General features: G+C 34.2%; 1 protein-coding gene across 15 annotated transcripts in view; it reads left to right on the plus strand.

The window, feature by feature from the left end:
* The window catches only part of LOC129801532 (CUGBP Elav-like family member 4), a 966051-nt gene that overhangs the window by 160604 nt on the left and 788679 nt on the right, over positions 1-16768 (plus strand). For 12 of the 15 annotated variants that reach the window (XM_055846701.1, XM_055846702.1, XM_055846703.1 and 9 more), the window contains exon 3: positions 5312-5394. In XM_055846701.1, the coding sequence (XP_055702676.1) occupies positions 5312-5394 (83 nt within the window). Of the gene's footprint in view, positions 1-5311; positions 5395-10454; positions 10768-16768 lie in introns of those variants that run through there. The other 3 variants (XM_055846730.1, XM_055846735.1, XM_055846715.1) reach the window with 2 other exon arrangements.

Below are 16768 nucleotides of genomic sequence, written 5' to 3' on the forward strand. Positions count from 1 at the left end.
AGTTGAAAACTGAGAGGGGAAATATACAGCAGTTTTATGTGGTACAATTTAGAGATATTATGCAAACAACAAACTATTCCATTTGTATGACTTTAGTAAACTTTCAACCGTAAAGCTTTTTCATTTTGCCCAGATTAAGCTGATTTTAATGTTCACCCGGAGGACAAGCCAACTCACACCCAACTGTATTTCCGAAAGCCCGGCTATTTTACGTACACAAAAGCAACTAAATTTACATGTGAATAGATGCAGTTATTAAAATATTTAAAGGTACTTAATGAGAAATTTCACAAGCATCTGCTTGTACATTCATTAAGTGCACAAATTTGCTGAGATGGTCGCATTATTGTGACAGTTAAGTGCCACGATTATTGTGTGATAAAACACCACTGGAAAGCTCTCAATGGGTTTTAACATTTTGACTTTAGTATACTACAATACTTGAAACAAAAAAAATTATAGAATTGAAGAAGATATATGCAAAACTATGATACTTATTAATACAAGGCAAGCGATTATCTACCAATTGTTGCTGATTCCAAAATGAAAAGTAGAGGAAAGTACTCTCCCTTCGAACGTCCATGCCTTCGAATAATGTGAATGTCTTTTATTACATCTAAGAGACTTAGGGGAGACAGGGGTAGAATTAGCCAGCAAATGAAGCTTTTTTTCGCGCGCGATTTGTGAAAAAAAGATAAGATTTGTTTAATGTTTTTATGTTTCATAAGTAGAATTATGATTTTGGCTGCATGAAACAGTGTAGTTCAAAGCTCTAAAACCCTTGACTTTTCCTAGAGAGGATAATGAAAAAAGTATGACACATTGGCTACACGTACCCCGGCCTGGTAGATATAGCCATTTTCAGGGTATTAATTGCCACCAGTTTTCTAGACGAAATTTCAAACTGGAGATACCAAATATTGTTTTTTCTTGATACACTGAAGCCCACTGATGCTAAATATGCCACTTAAGTTTAATGAAAAAGGCTTTAGCCGACCTTTTTATGACATTTTTGTAATTGCGGCAAAATTGATGGAAACATCCTGAAAAAATCTATTTCTCAAGTTGCTCATCCGAATGGCAATATTGCTTGGAATATCAATAGTACTTTTTCGTCTAACAATTATCCATGTATTACTGAAAAATCATTGATAGTTTTAGCCCGCCAAAGAAGAGTGGCTACAACTGTCCCGAGGGCTGTTTCAGTGTTTATCATCTTATATAAAAAAGTGGATAATTATTATCTAGGTGAAAAATATTTTTAATTAGGTTTATTTAACCAGATACGAGGTAAAACTACGAAATCTTGACTAGAAACTCAAAAAACCAAATACTGCTTCAAAAACTGTAGCATCAAAATTACAATTTTATACCCATTTTATAAAAATGCTTCTAAATTGTAGGCTAACAGGATCAGACTTATAAATATTTCTGGCAATATGGGGATGTGTTCCTACTTTCATTCAAAAATACTTTGCTGGATGTACATTTTAGGAAAAACGAGAAAAATCCACTGTCTAATTCTACCCCTGGGTATAGGTACCCCGATCTCCCTTACACATATTTCTGTCACAAATTCGTGATCAGAAAATGGCTAAATACATTTCTGCAAAATTTTAGCTCGATCGGAGGACATGAGATTTTGTGATGATTATTGTAAATTGTTAAAAACCTTACCTAATTGCGTGAGGCATATATCAATGTTCAATGTTTTGTTGTTGTTCAAAACATTTTGAACTATTTGAAGTTTAACATTTTTTTTTTACATCATTTTACTTATTAAGTCTGAATGTAAGTAATCAAATTTAATGAAATACATATAAATTAGTGACATAATCTCTCTAGCAATTTCTTTTTTCTAGCAAAAAAATCGTTGTGCCAACTCCTTCTCCGTTGGGGCTTCCAAAATCTTTTTCTTTTTAGGATATACCTTTTTAGAAATCCTCCCACGGCTTCTCATCTTGAATTTAAAATATTTCCATCCAATTCTCTTGCCTATTTCACCTGACACGGCATCTATTTCGCATGAGCGATTCCTTAGGATTATCCAGAGCGTGAAAGACAGAGTATTGCCTTTTAAGGAAAATTGAAAATTTCTCACATTTTCCCAGAATGGGTTTTGACGAGCACCAATGCTTCTCGTCTCACCTCGAAATTCCATTCATCTTGGCCCAATTTCATTTTCTGCACCCACTCCTATTCCTATAAGCCACTTTTTTTTTGATTCCTCTGGAAAATTCACCCAACAACTGCATACAATAATTATTTTATGATCATAATATCAATAAATGTGTACTTGGTAAAAAGTTAACTGAGTGAAGGGTATAGTCGGTTTCAATTTCAGTAAAATCAACCACAGCGTGAAATTTAATAAAAAACCAATTAATTTTGAATTTTAATTAAATTTTATATTTACAGTTAATACTTGACCTGTTTCCACTCACAAAAGCCATTTGATGGAGTTGATTTTATTTGAAACACTATTGCACAAATATTTCCCGCCAAAAGCACAAACCATTATTAAGAGCCCTTTGGTGCAGTGGTAATAAAGGGAAAAACTAGAAATAAAAAAAAATGGAAGAATGGTAAAAGCTAGCCTTACCTTATTTATACATGTCTCAATTTGCCTAAGTACTATTTTATTTTACGAGGTTGTTACGAAGTTTACACTTTATTGCACAATTAAAATTACGCAGAAACACACACATTGTGTCACGCAAGTAACTACTTCCTCTCACGATGTTTTATCCATATAAATTTAACCCCTCACAGAGGTTGAGGGGGGTGACCTTTTAATTACCCTTTAACACTCCAAAATTGCTCCAATATAGTGCGTATAATTCTGTGAGAAAATTGATAGCTAAACTTTCACCGATAACTAAAACTTATACATTAATCACAGTCAGTGGCTAATTTAGAACACTGCAATATAAACCAATAAATAATTATTGGCCATCACGTGAGATTTACAGTTAATTTTATAATTAGGCATGGATATAATTTGCTATATTAATACTCACTTAACATGAAAGCTTGAGATTTTTCTGTTTCTATATATGTACTTATTTAGTTTCTTAAGTCATCTCTTATAGCCTATATACATTAAAGAAATATATGTCAATATTGAAACAAATTCCTTACAGTTACTTAGGAAATGGCCTGTAAAGAATCTCAGCTACCATAAGCTTATCTGGGCTTATCACTGGTCATTTTCTATTTTAAATAGTCTGAGTGGGGAAGGCCAACAAAAGAAAAAAAAGTTCATTGAAATCCGTTAATAAACATTAGAGACAGAGTCCGGTCCATATGGGTATAGTAAGGGTCGGGGTACAGTGGGTTGGGGTAGAGACGGATGGGACCCATCGTTATAAAGATCTTGCTCTTAGGCATAATATATGCTAAAATTTCATCGAAATCCCTTCACAAACACAGAAAATGCAGTCCGGGCAAGACATTTTTGGTTATAGCTCGGGTCAGGGAACATCAAGGGAGGGGTGCGACCCACCGTTGGAAAGGTCTCGACCTCAGCTACAACATACTAAAATTTAAAGAAAAAGCATAGTCTAGTTTTGGAAATATACGAGATCGATTAATCGAAAATCGATTTTTCGATTAATCGGACCTTCGATTAAATCGGATGAAATTGTGGTGTCAGAATTATTGTAGTATACCACGAGAGCTTTCCAAAAAACCGAAATTTTTCGAATTCCGATAATTAGAACCGGAAATATGGCCATTTAAAAATTGAATTTTTGACCCCCTCTAGCTCGGATCAGGGGTCGGAAGGGGTTAAGTTTGGTATCAATCGAAACCTCTTAGGTCCAGCTATAACATACAAAAATTTGAGATCGATCGATTCCATAGAGGTTGAGTTATTGAGAAAAAAAAATCTGAGGGTATTCCAAAATAGAGGCAGGGGGGTGGGTGGGGGGAGTGGGGGGTCTGACATCATCAACTTCTAGCCACTCATAGATATTTAACCTTTGCCGAAAACCGCTTGTCGATATCTCTTTCCGTTCTCTCTCCAGAAGTGGTTATACGACGGACGGGACGGACGGGACGGACGGGACGTCCACGAAAATCGATCGAGGTTGGATTTCACCTGTGACCATAAAAGCTGAGATTGTAAAGAATCTCAGCTAAAACTCCTCAATATGGACATAAATTTCTCCAGTGTGCAGAGGTCATAAAGAGCATTACTGAAGAAATTTTGACAGTTTTCTTTTTACACAACGTTTACTTTACGTACGTAATTTACTTTAGTACTTCGAATATTGGCGAAAATTTCTTCTGGTGTGTAGATTTCACAAAATAGGAAATTCTCTATCAAAGTCACAAAATAGATTTTTGGGGACAATTTTAGTTTTCGAGATATTTGAGATCAAAGTTGCTAAAGAAGGTCGATTCTTTCATGTTGCCTGACATATCTGAGACTACAGCGCCCTTGGTGTCAGTTTTAACAACTTCATATGTTCCAGAGAATTATCGAACATGTAATGCAGATCAACTTTTCCCTTATGAAGAAATAAATCGGTTCAGCAAAATCGGAAATATAGGCACCACCCAAGTATAAAAAAAAATGATTTTGCCTAGATTCCAGGCACAAAAACAAAATCAAATCAAAATCTTAAGTATTTTCGTAAATTATTTGACCTAAACAATAGAAAAAATAGCACGAGAACCCAAGAAAAAAATGATTATTGCATAGTATTATCAAAGAAATGTGTAGCACTACTTTCTACCATTTCTGGTTTTGACCCCTTGTCTTCCATCACCTCATCCAATTGTACTCGAAAGGTGAAGTTGACCTTAAAACATATAAATATTATGTTTTTAAATTAAATTGTTTTTGAGAATCACATCTCTTTAAAAAAAAATAAAAAAAACATAAAAAATTAGCTTTTAAACTCACAGAAATATGGAATAGATTTACCAGATTTACATTCTCTCTGTGCATGTTACGTCCTCAACTGAAAAAAAAGTTTTAGAATTAGATTTTCTTTTATTAAAACAATGCCACCCATTTCCGAATTTACTTGAATGCAGTTAAATTTCATTTTGTTTTTGACTGGAGTGTGTCATATTTCGTAGACAAATGGTTTATTTTATCCGGATATTCAGTGGTTTAAACCATCAAAAAGCTCTATTGATTGCTTCCTCTCTCTATCTGTTCAACAAAACCCAATATGCAATATATACAGCCTAAATACGCATTGATTGATTTCAATAGATGAATCCGATTAAATATTGATAAATTTTCAATTTTGATATCTAATGTATTTTGTTTGACAAATTTTCTATTATTTTGCAGGTTGTGCTTTTTTGACGTATTTCAGTCCGGAAAGTGCAGTGAACGCCCAGAACGCGCTCCATGAAAAGCAAACTTTACCAGGGGTGAGTGTATTACAGAAATCAAACAATTATATATCCTCACAATTTTCCCAATACCTCATATATATATAAATTATACAGTGGCAACAATTTAAGTATGGACACTGTCTCAGAATTTCTTATAAGCGATGAAAATTACATTTGTTATGAAGCTATATTTTTTCTTTATAACGGAATATAAAGTCACTAAGACACTAATATAGAATGATTTTTATGCTTAATGATTTTTTTTAAATTTTTATTTTTCTATGCAAGTATTCTTCTAAACATATTACATCACTTTTTCACAACTTAAATAGGAACATTGGAAATTTTGATAAAAGATTAGGAAATTAAATTGGAAAAATCAATAATTAATTAAATGAAGGTCTTATTAATTTTGACTAGCAAGGTTAGCCATGGACCTGTATATTTCAAGCTCCCGGAAACTCAAAAATTTAATAGAACCTCTGAAAAAAAAACAATTTACAATGTTTGCATATTTACAAAATTTTTCTTGTTGTTGGATAGACTCTCTCAATTCATCACTGAGAAATATTAAATGTAAATTAACTTTTAAATTTTGAGATTTTCCAATTTTTTAAATTCCAATTTTCTTATTCAAAATTCCCACAGTCACTACTTAAGTTTTGCGTGAGTGATAATAATTTAGAGAAATAGTTAAGCATAGAAAAAATATTTGAAAAAAAAATGTTTTTGTGCTTAAATAATTCTATATTAGTATATTCATCTTCATGTAAGGATAAAAATATAATTCCATAATAAATGTAATTTTCGTATTGGCTTATAAGAGATTCAAAGCTACTGTCCCTACTTAAACTGTTGCTACTGTATAATATACATATATAGGTATTTTCCATTTGAGAATCTTTTTCTTCGGCGTCTCAGCGCCCCATAATACCTATACATTTGGCGCCAAAAGCAAAGCATATAGTGGGAAAATACAAATTCTAACATTAGATATCTCTCAGGTGTAACTTTTCTACCCCCCTTCGAACTATATACCCAAACCAATTTTGCCGAAGAATATCGGGAATTGTGGGTTGAAATTTTGAAATTGATTGAGGGAAAAGGGAAGGCGTTTGTGTGCAGAAAATGAGTTGATTTTCATACCAAATTGCAATTTCAGCCAACAGCTATAATTGTACTTTAGGTAAAATTTTCTCCCATAGAAAACTTCATTGCTGCCGATAGGCTCAACAAAATGTCGATAATTCGCCTTTCAATGGGTGTCTCGAGGCCCTCAATCATGGATCAATTCACGGGATTTACATTAATGACCTAAAAATGGGAAAAGAAAAAAAACTAAAATGTAACTCAAGTGCTACAAGGTTTGCTAACATTAGAGAAATTATTAATATTTTATTTTTTGAAAAAAAAATGGGATGACAAAGCGTCCCAGCTTTGCGTAATGTTCAAACTTAGATATCGTACAGTGGTCTCGGGTCCGAGAATTATAACATATTTGCGATTGCAAATAAATAATTGCATATAGATATCTTTCAAAACGCAAAATACTTTCGGTGTTAATCTAAACTCTAAACCATATTTATTAAAAATATTATAATCTGCAAATAATAACGTTTTTACACTGAGCTTATCAATAAAATAGTAGAATATTCAATAATTTTTTATTAGAAAACTCAAATGTTTTGTTTTTAGGTGTTTTTTCACTAAAGGGTAAATTAGGAGAGTTTTCAAATTTACCTGATCAAAAACTATATACTTTAATGTATATTACAAAAATAATTTTTCGAATTACAACCTGACAGCAGATGAAGTCAAACTTTATTTAGTATATAGTATAGTCCCACTGGGCACTCAATGAGTCAAGTGGTAGAGTACTTGCTCTATGATGCAAGTGTCCCGGGTTCGAATCCCCTTTAGGTCACCAGGAATTTTTCTGGAGTTAATGGTGTTCGAATTGCATCCAGTGAGCTTCACTGTACTTGATTCCACGTTCATGGGACTGACAACTTCATTCCGTAAATAGAAAAAAAATAATAATACATGTCTAGAAATCCCCTTGCGGGAAGGCCTTGTTCCTTCATGGAATGTTGAGCCAACATTATTATTATTATTATATTATAGTCCCACTGAGGGACAATGCTTATTGCACTACCCTAACGCCATTCTCCGTGATTCAAAACGTCCGTCGTATAAAAACTCAGTCGTGAATGGACCTCGTATAAATACTATCTCACGCCAACTCCAATGGTGTCCAACGCCTGTCAATCTTCCGTCACTTCAGATAGATGTTCGGGTTCGATCCCAAGGCGCCCCCAAGATCCTGAATTTGATTCAGCCATCTTATCCTAGGTCTGCCCCGACGTCGAGGTCTCGTAATAGCTTGCTTAGCTTTTGTAATCATTGCGAAAAAAAAAACCAAAGTTAGGAAGGAATCCACGAATTCCGGCTTCGTCCATCAAATAAGAACTTCTTCCGGAATCGTATTCAGAAACTTCTCGGGCATTCTGATTATATGTCATCCATTGCATATGACTAAACTAGTTCATTTTTTTGCCCGGATGGAGGCAGCAATGTCGAGCTATCCTTAGAATTACTTCACGTGGTTAATCCTAATAAGGAATTCTCCTGTTTAAGAATCCCGGAAAGTTTCAAGTATTCGTAAAAGTATTCGTCTCTTAAAAATCAGTAGCGCATTTTCTGATACTTAACTTTAATGATAACGACTCTGTAACGAGTTAATATAGTCAACCATCAAAACAAATATACAAAAACTTAAAAAAAAATCTTAAAACGTATTTGAAGGAATATCGAAAAATATATTTTAGGATGGGTAAAGGTAGAGGAAAATGAGGGTCATGGCTTTTAGGTTGACTTTATGAGGAGCCGTTGACGGTCCCAAATCGCTATCTCGTCCCATTTGGCCTCTAGCTGTGGCGATGACCGGATGAATTAGTCGGAAGGACGATCAAAGAGTGTTACTTTATTACTGAGAAATCGTATGGAATGCAAAAATATGTTTTTCGAGGTGGAGGGGTTGGGTCAAAAAATCTCTACTGCTGTCTCAGTAGAGTTTGAGTAGTAAAATGTATACACCACTTCTATAAAATAAGAATTCTTTGGCATTTCCACAATTTGGTAATGAAGAACTTTAAGTACCTGTATATAACTTTTAACTGCAGTTTCATGCCCCTTGTCTACATTCTATTTTTGTGTTATACAGTAAATTCTTTAGATTTAATCACTGCAACTTGGGTTGTACGTATTTGAAGAAGTTACTTAAAAATCAAAAATTAAGACTATAGAAACATTTTACTCACCTTTTGTAGCAGTGAACATAATTCAAAAATAGAACCTATTCAATCTGGCATTGCCAATAAATGCCTGCAATAATGCAACCAATGATGATTAGTGTGCATGCAGAGAAGACCCCATTCCGCTGGGATCTCCTCCCCATTACACGTGGAGCGGGTGATGGTGGGAAAAGTGCGGAAAAATCTCTTTTCATTGCTCAATCCAATACAATAAATAAGAGTGCAAGAGAGGAGAAATCGGATGTAGTTCGGCGAAGAAACAGCACAATTATGATTCCCATCTATAATTAGAAATGAAATGCTCGAGTTTTATGGAGCGAACAACTCCAATAAAATTTTCATACGAAACACTCACTTTTTCTTCCTCCTTCACCTCACACCCAGAACCTCACACCACGCATGATTAATATAGTAACACTTTAACCCATGCAATGTGTTTCAATTGTAATGATGGATTTTCTCATTTGGTTTGGAAGACTCCTTCACCCGGATTTTCTCTGTACACTTTCTTCAAGTCTTTGGAGCGTTTGGAATGTTCTAGCACGTGGATGGTGGATTTGTATTGTTCAATGGCCTCAGTCGTTTCCTCTAAAATTGCTCCCACGATGGATTTTTCACTTTAGAATTTTCTGTAGAGCGAGTTGGTTCATTTGTTTACAGGAAGAAAGATTTTTTACAAGAGGTTTCTCAGAGGAAAGGTTCTAAGCAGATCTTTTACGAGTATTGGTTTTAGAGATTCGGCGACTTATGTTCGGTGAAAATGAACAAAAATATGAATGAATTTAGAAAAAAGTTTATGTGATTTTATATTCTATTTGACTGACAGGGGGGGTCGCTTCTTTTGTTCAGAGCGAGACAATTGAATTGTAACGGTTGAATTGTTAACGATAAAGGGATTTAACGTATCAAAACACTGGTTTTGTGTACTGCAAATCTTATGGCCCCTGTACAATAGAGAATTTGATGTCCATATTGAAGCAAATTCCCTACACTTGTGTAAGAAAAACGCTTCAATATGGACATAAATTTCTCTAGTGTGTAGAGGCCATTACACTACAAAATTCCACATATTGGGAAGTCGAACAGATTTGTATTTGGCAACTGCGGAGTCTATTGAGCAATCGAAATGAACATTGAAACATTTTTTGTTAACCAATAGCATTGTGCGAAATGTTTGTCTTCTCACGGTTTCAAACTTTCTTGTAAAAAAGAGTGAATCAAAAGTCTGAAATAAATGAAGCAAGAAAATAGTTTTTTTTGGCTGAAATCAGTTTTAATTATAGTATTTTGTTTTCATTTGTGGTATCTTATTATGGAATTTTGTAAGACTGAGGGGGGCAACAAACTTTTGGGACCCCACTTTACGGTAATTGTAAGTTGATGGGGAGAAGTGGTCTGACTTTGAATGCGGCAGCCTCTGAACATTTATTTTTTTCCCTTATTTCTCAAAGCAAAAATTCTATTTTGTTAATCAAAGTTAATAGAAAATAGTTAGTTCTATTGACTGATAGTTTAGAGAATAGGGTTTTTGATTTGGAAAATGAGAGAAAAATTGAAATATTCAAAGGCTGCCGCATTCTAAATCATCTACCTCTCTACTTATTTCTAATTAGAACTATTATATTAAAAATTAAAAAAATGAGTTGTAGTGTACAACATATGACAATAGATTATTTGGGAAAATACAAAAAAAATATATATTAAGTATTCGGGATTTTCTTGTTACTTACTGCTAGGATATATTAAAAATGTTTCTTCAAATTTTGAATTGGTAAACCTCCTAGTGTGATCGTAACTTCTTCCCAGTTCAGCACGCGGTTTCGTGGCGAACGGATTGAAAATTGTACGTGAGCCATAAGAGTTTTCTCATCAATTTTTCTTCGTGTCAACACTGTGTTTGTGTCAAAGTGGGTGCTTTTTGGCGGGAAAATCTCGTGACTATTGTTCATTTTGGTGTTTTTGGTGTTTGTGTGTCAGGTGATATCTCTTGAGTTTTGCTACTGCACGTGAATAAACTTCTGTTCTGGATAACATGGAGAACCTGTATGATATGATTCTTCTCCCGGATCTTGTAAACTACTACGACCCTCTTATGGCAAGTTTCAAGATTTTTGATCTAGATAATCCATTTTGCCCATTGCAAATGGATTTTAAATCTTGACGTTTTTCCGAAAATTCATTGAATTTTCTTTGGATTTTCATTCATACAATAAACAAACTTTGTTCTATTTTTGTGCCGCTTTCATTATTATTACAAACATTGCTTGGGTTGTGCGTTGTGGCGTGATATTTCTCCGATGACCGAGTCTTCTGGATGTAGTCTTTTTTTTTCTTAAAAGATTTTTTCCCTCTCGATTTGTCTGCATGAAATCGTGGCAAATAATTTGCTGAAGTCGCTAGTTGGAAATTGAATTTACCACCCCATCTGATTGGCGTTCTTCAGCTCTATAGAAACCACCCTCCAGTCAATGGGTTGAGGTTTGTAGAAGTTCAGCATTGGGGTTTTGGGGCTCTCTCTCAGTATAAGAATGCTGACTCTGCCTGAAAATGTAAGCATTTCATGATAGACTTCTTGATCCAAATGGCAGTGAATGTGTGTACATAAGAGTTCAATGAAAAATTCATGAATAATAAACGAAAAAATTCTCAATATCTCGACCGCACTTTTTTTTGTATCAAAGAAAAAAAAAAAGAAGAAACTGCTCCAAAACGTGCAAGATGCCAAAGAAAAGAACAAGAAAACGATAATGGTTTAGCGTGTGAAAAGAGTGAGAAAATTCCGAAAATATTGTCTGTTTATTTTTCCTTTCGATTCAACCATGAAGTGTATACAGAAATTTTCCCGTATTTCAACCCATTCTTTCCGTATCGACTTGCCAAATGCTACAAAGTTGAAAGTTTGATGATCTTATACAGTTGAATTGCAAATTTATGGTCATTTGGTTTTTCTTTAGAATTATTCTCTGGTTAGCAAAATTATTTTTGAACTTTTTAAGTTTTTTATGAAAGCAAGAATTTGCTTAGTTCTAAAACGATATAATCAGAGAATATTATAATAAGAATTGCAGCTTTTTTATAATCAGAATTTTTATAGTTTCAACTGTAAAAGTTTTTGAAATATATTTCAAAAACTGAACCAGAATGCAATTTAATCTAAGATTAATTTTTACTGCTCGAACTCCATAGAGAGATATGTATATATTTTGACCATTAGCCCTCAAGAATTGGTAGAATTTTGGAAATCTGAAGTTTTTGATTTTTTTGATGTCACGCTGTTTGTCTGCCTGTGCATCTGGGTGTCTGGCCGTCACCGCGCCTACAGCCCAAACGGTTAGAGATAGAGACTTGGGAACTTCGGAGACCTTAATAAGTGAACTCTGGGACCATTAACTTGCCTATCACTTCCGCCACGCTTCGCTTTCGCCACCAAAACCATATTCTTGGGATTGCTTGAAAACGTGTCGTACGATTTTTTTCGCTTTTGGATATGTTTTAGAAGTTACCCTGGTGGACATTTCGTCCTTATATGATAATACCATACAAACGATTTGTAAAAGTCAAAGATAAAAAGGTTCTAGAGAGCATATATATCTCAATTGAATGGTATCACATTTGGGCTCGTTGGAATGGTTTTGGTTTTCCTGGCAAGACGTATCTGATAATCCATAATAAACCGGTTTATTACCTGTTCATCGTAGCCGATAACTAATTTTTATCTGAAATTGAATTAAATTACTCCTAAGCTGTGTTTTGGATAATGCGGATAATGTTTTGAGTAATTTATAAATCGGTTCTAATCGGTTGTGAATGCGGTTATGAAGCGATAAGTAATTTTTGTACGAAAATCAATATTATTATACTCTTAAAATTATTTTGCGGGATTTTTTGAGTACGGTTAATCATATAGAAGTGTTTGAGGTATAGCATCTAAGTTCCGAGTTCGAGTGCTTCGCAAAGCCCGGGATCGAGCCTAGGACGCTTTGCCACCTATTTTTCATAATTGATTGGCTTGTGAGTTTTTCATTGACGCTAATTTGCAGAAAAATAAATATAAATAATGGAATAAGGTCACAAAATCGCTACATGCAGTATAATCTGCCTTTTGCAATCAAGACACTCACTTCATCAAAATTCAACAAACATTATCAAAACATTTTATTATTATTTATTTATTTATTTATTTATTTATTCACAATAATAAAGTCATCCCTTTTTATTATGAAAGAAAAAAACGAAAAAAAGAAAAATAACACAGGAAAAAATACAAAACAAAGAAATTTATTAGCAAAGAGTAAAGAGAGCTAAATGACAAAAGAAATGTTAGAATCCTAAGCTTCGCAGGCTACAATTTGAAAAATTGCCGAATGGCAGCTACAGAAGAATGTCTGTGTTACAGAAGAGTGTTAAAAATCGACCGATCGTCTTATCAATAAAAAAAGTCAGTAATTCGGATCGCTCTTAGCGAAGAATTGGCAAATTTAAATATTTAAATATCAGTTCGCTCTCCTGCAGTATAGCGCTCGTTTAAACTCGTGTCATCATAAGTATCATACAGACAGCTGGAAAATTTTAAAGTTACTGTACTAGAAACACCAATCTTTTCGTGGAAATTCTGCAGAATTGGCAGACCGGCACGAGATCGGCAGAAATTGGGCATATCGTCACATTTTTTACAAAAGATCGGCACTCGAATGAACTGTTAGCGGCATAGTTATCTCCCCTTGACAGGAAAAGATAATTCCAGTGTAGGAAACCGACGTTGATATTAACTTAATAAAAAATCCGGTGATCGCCGGATGGGAGGAGGTTCAGCCCAGAATAAAAATTTCTTTTCTTCCCAGAGCTTTCGATGCTCTACGCACCTTCTTCAGTGGTCGAAAATGTTAGACTTTTTCTGGGACTTCGTCTCGATTGAGGACAAGGATGATGTCTTTTCTGGGTTCATAGATCACTGAGTTACACACTTTTAGACACTTTACAGCAATTAACAAAAAAAAACTTTCAACAATTTCTACAATACTGATTTTGGTTAAAACACTTTTTCTTTCTTTATTTGGCGCTCTAATAATAATTACAGTGTTTCTTGACCATATCTTGACCTAAAATAAGAAACTAATATTAATTTTATTTTATTTCGCATAACCCGAGTACGACGCATTCACCATCGGCTTATCGTTTGTGACTAGCCTCCGAAGCCAATCGGCGGAAATGCATCTTTATTACATTTACTAATTATAAAATTGTTTGTTATTATATGTGTTTTAAAAAGAATGCAGTCGTTTCATGAAATTTTAAAATTTTCAAACAAAATTTGAGTTCAATTATGAAGAAGAATTATGAAAGATCATTCGAATGCAATTTTGGGAAAACTACGAAAATTGAAAATTAAATGATAATATTGAGAAACTTTATAAGGAGTATGTTGCAAAATTAGTATTAATTTTTTATCTTTCGATTATTTCTATAAAGAGGAATATTTCCACGTTTCATTAGTTTCACTTTGAAAAGTTGAACAGGCTCAAGTGTACATGAAAGCGCATAAAGACAGTTTATATTTTTTGCGATACATTGCCTTTGGTATTTTAACTGCTCGAACTCCAAGAGAGAGCAGTTTTCTTTCTAAAAGATGATGCAAAAATTTGCGAAAAATACAGTGATAATGAATTTGATACGATTTCATTACAAAGATAATTTTAGAATGAAAGTCATCATGTTGAAGTGTTGCTCGGAAAAGTGCTTGCAGAAGTTTATCTAAAGTGGAAATGTGAAAAATATAGCCCCAGAGAGATGACAAATGGGATTTCAATTGGTTCGATGAAAATTGAGCATAAAAGTCCAATTGTTTTTTTTTCTTTCATTCTGGACTTCATCCTTCTGAAAACGAGGAAAGTTGATGGTGCAAAAAGACTTCAAAATCTCTTCGGGAAAATGTCTCTTGAATTTTCTTCAGTGGACAAAATCTTCCTGGGCCACTAAATATATGTGCATGGCATAAAGTTTTGGATTTTTCCTGAACGAGAAGTTTGTATTTTTAGGAGGGTTTGGGGTGGTATAAGGCATGGAATCCAAACCTCGGAAAGAGGAAGTCGTTCGTCGTTTTCCATCTCTAAATGCAGGGGCATTGGAAAATCCCCGGGAAAGCCAGTGAGGAGATTCAAATTGAAAATTTTCTGTATCGCTTGAAGAAGATGGTACATATACTTGAGGGGTTTTAGGGAGGTGGTTGGCATATCTTTTGCTTGGATTTCACCGCAATGTGTGTGCAATATTCCGTCAATTGAAAAGTGTTTAGAAGTTTTTTTTTCTTCATCCTTCGAATTTTTATGATATTCACTCTGGCGAAAAAGTTTTCACCCAACTCAACCCTCCCACAACCCCTAAAGTCCCCAAAATGCGGGTGCATTTCTGCACAGTAGAGATATTTATTCCTCAACATTTTCATCTTGCTTACATACATGCCGTTGTGCTTGTAATGCGAAGAAGATTGAGTCTCTAACTTCCTTCCCACGCGCACCATGAGATAGTGCCCGCGAAGTTTGGCAGACATTTCCGTGTGGTTTCATTTCCATCCGAGAATATTGAGGCAAATATGGGGATGCGCTTAATGGTGGATTTATTCAGTCAGGGGGGGTTAGCCCTTACCCACTCAATTCCTTGTGAATTCTACTGAGAATTGCATTAATCCCCCTCGCAAGAAAAGAGTGTGATTGAAAATTCGAATTTTTCTCTAATTTCCTACCTTGCAGCGCTCTTTCCCTTTGATCCAGATACCTTACCTTATTCGCTTTAGTTGAGGAAATAAATCTCTTCTGCACAAGATAAATCAGTTCATGGTTATATGAGATATTTACAGTGGCGTGTTTCGAGATGCATCTGACGTCTGTGATAGGTTGCATGAGGGCTCTTCATGGTTCAAAGATTTTAAGTTTGAGACAACTTTGGGCAATACTCGTTATCATTACAATAAATGGAACAATTTCAAAACCAGTAATAAACTTAGATAAATTGTTATATCATCATAATGCTCTTAATTCTGTTTTCGTTTACCATACTACAATTCTGACTCTATTGATAGGGAAATATTTCCTCTTTCAGTTTCACTTATTTTATTAATTTGGTAGAATTGTTGAATTACTGAAGTTTATAATAATTTATTTCACAAATTCCTTTTAGTTATATTGGTGGCTCAGAATAGCATTCAAACCACTCCAAATGTTACAAAATTCGCAGTTTTTTTTACTCTTTTAGTGGTGCTTGGTTATACCTTCTACCCTCCTTTGAATATTATATCTCAAAGTTTATTCTCAAACTTATGATTTTTTTAATCTTAAAAACACTACCCTCAGCGTGGTAAATCTCAGCCGAAAATTAGTATCTACACTGAGAAAAAAAAACGGGGGTGCGATTAACTTTTTTTCCTCATAACTTTAACACTTTTTTGGTGTAAAAATATATCAACATTTTTTAATGTTAATTTTACACCTTTTTAAGGGTAGAAATAACACGAAAAAGGGTAACTTTAACCCCCAATACACCTAAAAAGCATAATATTTACACCGATTTTGGATCAATACTGCAGTGTAAAATTAACATTTCCGGAATGTTATTTTATCTTTTTCGGATTTCTCGCAGTGTAGTAAGATTTAGCATTTGTATGTTGTACGAGTCTTATTCTAAATCATTCATATTGGCTAATATTCTTCTTTTGAGACAAAGATATATTCTGAACGTAATACGGTAGCACCACAATTATTTATATAATATATAGAACATACTTATCCAAGAAGGATCAATAGTGGCTTTTGATCTTCGGGTCATTACAAGCTAATTCGTATAATTTATGCCGAAAATACACACAGATTTCAGACCTACGGCTTAGTCATATGGCTTAACTGATATAATATTATTATTTATTTATTTATTTTAATGTACTGGGCTTTTTCGCCATTTTGTACATTTTTTGGTTTACAAATTTTTATTTAGATTACATTGTGTATGAGAAATATGTCCATTCAGACGCTTCAGTCATTTGCACCGGGCGGGACTCGAACTCAAAACTGTGACAGTCTAGCCAGGGATCACACCGCCCAAGAGCC

Source organism: Phlebotomus papatasi, chromosome 2 (assembly GCF_024763615.1).
Source record: "Phlebotomus papatasi isolate M1 chromosome 2, Ppap_2.1, whole genome shotgun sequence".
Lineage (NCBI taxonomy): Eukaryota > Metazoa > Arthropoda > Insecta > Diptera > Psychodidae > Phlebotomus > Phlebotomus papatasi.